The 5,231-nt window shown below is 39.2% G+C and overlaps 1 protein-coding gene across 1 annotated transcript in view; it reads right to left on the minus strand.

Annotated features, from left to right (window-relative positions):
- AFF3 (AF4/FMR2 family, member 3) overlaps window positions 1-5,231 on the minus strand; it is a gene marked incomplete at its 5' end in the record, with an annotated part of 36,157 nt that overhangs the window by 12,918 nt on the left and 18,008 nt on the right. Inside the window, one exon of the mRNA XM_010143599.1 lies at window positions 1,232-1,295. Within this exon, the coding sequence (XP_010141901.1) occupies window positions 1,232-1,295 (64 nt within the window). The remainder of the gene's footprint in view (window positions 1-1,231; window positions 1,296-5,231) is intronic.

A 5,231-nucleotide genomic window follows, 5' to 3' on the forward strand; every position in this document is an offset into this window, starting at 1 on the left:
GACAGGAGACTATTTAAACTGTGCCTAAGTGACTTTCATGCAGGAAACTTATACGGCAAAGCAGAGAATAACCACCTCCTGTTTCTGGGAGTCTACCATAAAAACATTTCTCTTCAGGCTAAACATTTCCTTTGCATGTTAAGTAATCTTTTCTATTCTGTTTAAAGCAACACACTAAAATGCACCATTTGTACTTCTCCACAGTATTTTCTGATTTAAGACTCACTTTAGAGTCATATGGAACTGAATAAACCATGAAAATTTGCGCTAATAAACTCAGGTGGAGTGTAAAACCCAGTGTTGGGGTCCTAAATTAAGGGCCTGCTTCTGCTTTCTTGGCCTTTTTACATTATGCACAGCTGAGAAAAAGAGGTGAAGAAACAGATCCTCTGAGCTACCTTTCTTCCTTCCTGCTGCTGTGACAACAAAGAGTCTGACAGAGCAAGGCAGGACTGCAGCTACTGCCACCTGCAAGACAGCCATATTGATGCAGGGTCCCGCTTGCCATCCTAGAGCCCTAACGTTTTTAAGGCTGTGTGAGCTTCTTCACAGTGTTGGACAAGCATAGCTCTGAGGAAAGCTGAGAGACAGCTGGAGCACTGTGTACTTCTTGGCACCCATTGGTTTGGAAAGATAAGCATCTCTTTAGTGCCCCGTACAACCTCAGAGTCCCTTTTTTCTCACTGGTTACATTTTCAGACAGGTCAAAGCTAGGGCCAAGAATCTGTTTGATGCAACAGTCCCTTCTGTGCAAGGTGTTTCTCTAGGGTGATGCAAATTCCTTGTGTGATTCTGATTACGTTAGGAAATGTCTGCCATGAAACCAGGACTCTTTTGGCACCAAAAAGCCAAAGCTCTTTAAAAAGAAGTGCAAGTATCTCAGCCACCAGGCCAAATTTGGAGATACAATTATAGGATCTAGCCAGCTAGTTAAACCGAGAAGATAGGTGCGTGGATCCCTTACACAGCCTCCATTACTATAGTTACTAATTAAAGCAAAGGAATAAATGGAAAGTTTTATTTATGCAGGCCTTTATCTCAGTAAGTCATTATTTGTTAAGTCATAGTTTATTGGGCTATGAACATTTGATTATATAAACATTTCTTAATTTAACAAGCCTAGCCATCCTTATAATAGATTTTATAATTACCCCAGCAATACTGCACTGATGAAGAAACTGCATTACAAAAATAATTTGGAGCAACATAACTGGAAAGAAAATGTTCTCACCATTGCATCTGCTTTATGCTTCTTCCGTTTAGCTTCCTGCATAAAGTAATCTGCATTGCGTGGCCTACCAGGGGAAAATAAGAAGACATTTTATTATTTTCTGAAGTGCAGAATATTTTTGAGTTATTTCTCCCTTATTTCAAACCTGATTTGCAAACATTTTTTATGAAGAAAATACACTTATCATGTAACCATGCATCTTCTGTTTCCAAACTGCTGCCTGTGGAGACAATAGCATTTATGACTGTTCTCATTCTTTAGAAGTCAGTGATTCAAAGCAAAAGAAAGCTAATAAAATGTGTTTTTATGGATTATATAAACTGCTTCCCAAATTAGTGCAGTTTTGATCTGCAAAATGGATGCAAGTGTTAAGCGGAACAAGTTATTCCGTCTTCTCCTTTCCCTGGTGCTTGCTTACCTCTTTTTCTACTCTTCTCTGTACATTGCCCTGGCTTCTCCCTCCTCTTAAACAAGCATGTGTTTAATCTCTCCACTTTGGAAACACACATTGAACCTGTTTGGTTCCACAACTACCATCTCATCCCCTTTCTCCCTCTTATCTGTAAGCACGCTGAGAGTGCTGTTTACTTTTCCTGCTTGGAGTTCATCTCTGACTTGGTGCTGGGCCACCTGCTGCAATTCCACTGATGTTGCTCGTGCCAATTTCTCCATTGATTTCTTCTGAAACAGATCTCAGAGACTCCATCCCTTCCTTAACCTACCCGACCTACTGACTGCAGGGCACAAATCCAACTGCTGTCTCTGCAGAAACTCACAAGTCTGTTTCTGATCCAGACTTATCCACTTCCATTCAAACTGAAAACACAAACTGATGTCTCCCTGTCAATGTCTGGTCACCACCTCAGTAAGCTCCTTATGGCTGAAGCAAATTTGTTCACCTTCTCCCACAAGCTCTCCCTATCGCACCTTTCTCAGTCACTGTGGAGAATAGCCGTTTGCTGTGTCATTTCAGGCCATAACTTTGCATCTTTAGTTTTTGCTTCCCATAAAAGTCTTCACGTTTCCTGACCCTGTAGATTCTTCCACTCTCATATACATGGGAGATGGCCTTCTTCTTTCTCTACTCAGCTAAACTCGGCTGGTTCTTCTCAGCTTAAACTGAGGTTACCACCATGCCCTTGTCTCTCTCAGAGAGAGGTTTTGCCTTGCAAATTAGTTTTCTTAGTGTTGGTTAGCATCATCCCTTTACCCTTACTTAATGGAAACGAGATATTCCTGAGTAGTCAGAATATGAATTCCGATGTTTTTACCATCCATGTTTTTAGGTGCTTGGTGTTGTTACCACTCAGTAATCCATTGTAGGTTAACCCTGGTAGGCAGCTCAGCCCCACACAATGACCCACTCACTTCCCTCCAGTGGGATGGGAGAGAGAATCAGAAGAAGAAAAGTTGAGAAAAAGACAGACTAACATGTAAAGAAAAGCACAATAAGGAATTCATTCACTGCTTCCCATCGGCAGGCAGTTGTTCACACAACTCCAGGAAAGCAGGGCTACATCATGCTTTACAGTGACTTGGGCAGACAAACACCATCACTCCGAACGTCCTTCCCGTCATTCTTCTTCCCCCAGATTTTATTGCTGAGCATACTGTCATATGGTGTGGGACATCCCTTTGGTCTGCTGAGGTCAACTGTCCTGTCTGTGTCCCCTCCCAGCTCCTCATGTGTGCCCAACCTACTTGCTGGTGGGGGTGTGTAGGAAACAGGAAAGGCTTTGAGGCTGTATGAGTGCTGCAGAGCAATAGCTAAAACATCCCTGTGTTATCAACACTGTTTTGGTCACAGATCAAAACATAGCACCACCAGAGCTACTGTGAAGAAAATTAATTCTATCCCAGCCCTCCTCAGTACACAAACCTATTTTTTTAAAAAAATGAGATTTCTTAGCAAATTTATTTAAAAAAAAATTTTGTCAGTCAGAGAAGATACAAATCTAAAACCTGAAGTCTATAGGATGGGTGAGTAAAAAATTCTTGCTGATAGCAGTAAGAACATGCTCAGATCCATAACTGAGATCAGTTTGAAGAAGGGGGCTCATAAGGCTATGTGGCAGTGCATTCACTTAGTCTGTTTCCTTCTATTTATGTGCACGTAGTTTCAAGGACATTTAATTGCATCACGGAAGGTTAGTCAACCTTGTTTTGAGGAGAAGGAAGGTTAAATATCACTAGATGGAAATAAGATTTAAAGTTTGGCTGGTTTTGAATGACCTCTGCCTTAAAAATCTTGTTGAAATGAAGAAAACAAGTTCCTTTGCTCCAACTTCCTTTAAAATATTATTGTCCCTCAGAGTGGACTTTCTCCTCAGCTTACCCTACCCAGAAGGTCAGGAAGGAGACTAAAGACAGGTTTGTGTCCCAGTATCTCATAACCTACTGCAGCTGCAAATACTTCCTGCGCTCAGTAAGATGCTAATGTTATCTTAATAATACAAACCATCTGGATTTGGTCTTGGTCAATTATGAAAGATTAGACATTGAAACAATGTTAGCTTGATATAGAAAAACACCTATGTTTTCAGAACCATTGAGAGAATTCTTAAAAAAATGTCCAGTCCCATCTCTCTTCATCTTGTGCCATGACTTAAGCAAGATGGTTTGCCATGAAGTGCTAGAAAGCAAAGCAAGGCAGAACAAATCAACAAAACACTGGTCTCATCTCTCTGAAATGATCAAAGTGATGAACTTCTACATGATCCTTTCAAACCCAGGTCATTAAAATATGTCCTTTGCAACATCCCCTCCCATATATCACCCAGCACTATACATCTAATTTTCTTGTTTGAAACATGGTAAGAGCCTGTAAAACCGAAGTGAGATAACACAATGTAATTATGGTCTACTTAAAAGTTAATTGTAAAATGGTTTTCAACTTGTAGCAGGATTTATTCTCCCAAGTTATGATTAGCAATGAGGGTATTAGCAAGATGCATATGCACATTATTGAATGGAGAAGCCTGCTTTGAGGACCCTGCTATGGCGTAGTCAACCACAGTGCAAAGCGTGCAAAAGCGAAGTCATTGGTTTGTACTAAGTCTAACTGTTTTTTGGGAAGACTAATATAAAAAAAGAAAATATTAAAAGGTCATTTTAAAACAAAGCATATATATTCTCGATGTTTAGGTATTTCCATAGGAAAACCAAGATTGATTTACAAATCAGGACATGCTTCACAGAAATTAAGATCCATTGGGAAAATTGCACAGGTTGTGTTTTTTGCTAGTTTCTTAAACAGAGCATGTTCAACAGTGTTAATAAACACACCGAGGCAAATTCCTATCTCTTTATGCCACCTCTGAAATACTATTCTTACATTTATTACTACATGCCAATAAACTTCCTATTCAGATTACTAATGTGCATGTTGGGTGAAAATGAAAAGCTAAAATGTCCTATTTAATATGTTTATGTACATTGCATACATTTCTTATTTAATTTTAGTAACAAAATAAGGATGTGGTTAATTATTTTCTGATTTTTTTAACGAGAAAGAAAGGTTTCAAATTCAGTGCTGCTTAGGTTCCCACTGCACATGACCATCATTTGTCTTTTTAAATCCAGTACACTAGTTCGAATTATTATGTCACAAACTGAAAAAAGCAGAAAATAGCTCCTCTTCTATAGGCTCCTTGAAGATAACAGGTTACCTTAGCTCACGAACATATAAAGACACGTGAGGAAGCTGATGCATAAATTAATTACTCAGGATAGCTCTTTTGTATACTGCACATTTGGTATCCATGAAATTTACAAAAGATTGTTAATTATCTTCTGATTTTATAGACTCTTCAGTTAGAGTGACTGAGAACCCATATTTGTTGCAAACATGAAAGTTTATCCGTATTTCCTCTGCATGGTCTATTTAGTTACATTGTTGATAATCTCAGACCAAAGCACTTGCAGGTAATCCCATTGGATGCTAATTTCAGATACTGTACGTTATCGATGAGAGGCATCTTAAGGAGAAGCAAATCTGTTT

This window comes from Buceros rhinoceros, unplaced genomic scaffold, assembly GCF_000710305.1.
Source record: "Buceros rhinoceros silvestris isolate BGI_N320 unplaced genomic scaffold, ASM71030v1 scaffold26980, whole genome shotgun sequence".
In the NCBI taxonomy this organism is placed as follows: Eukaryota; Metazoa; Chordata; class Aves; order Bucerotiformes; family Bucerotidae; genus Buceros; species Buceros rhinoceros.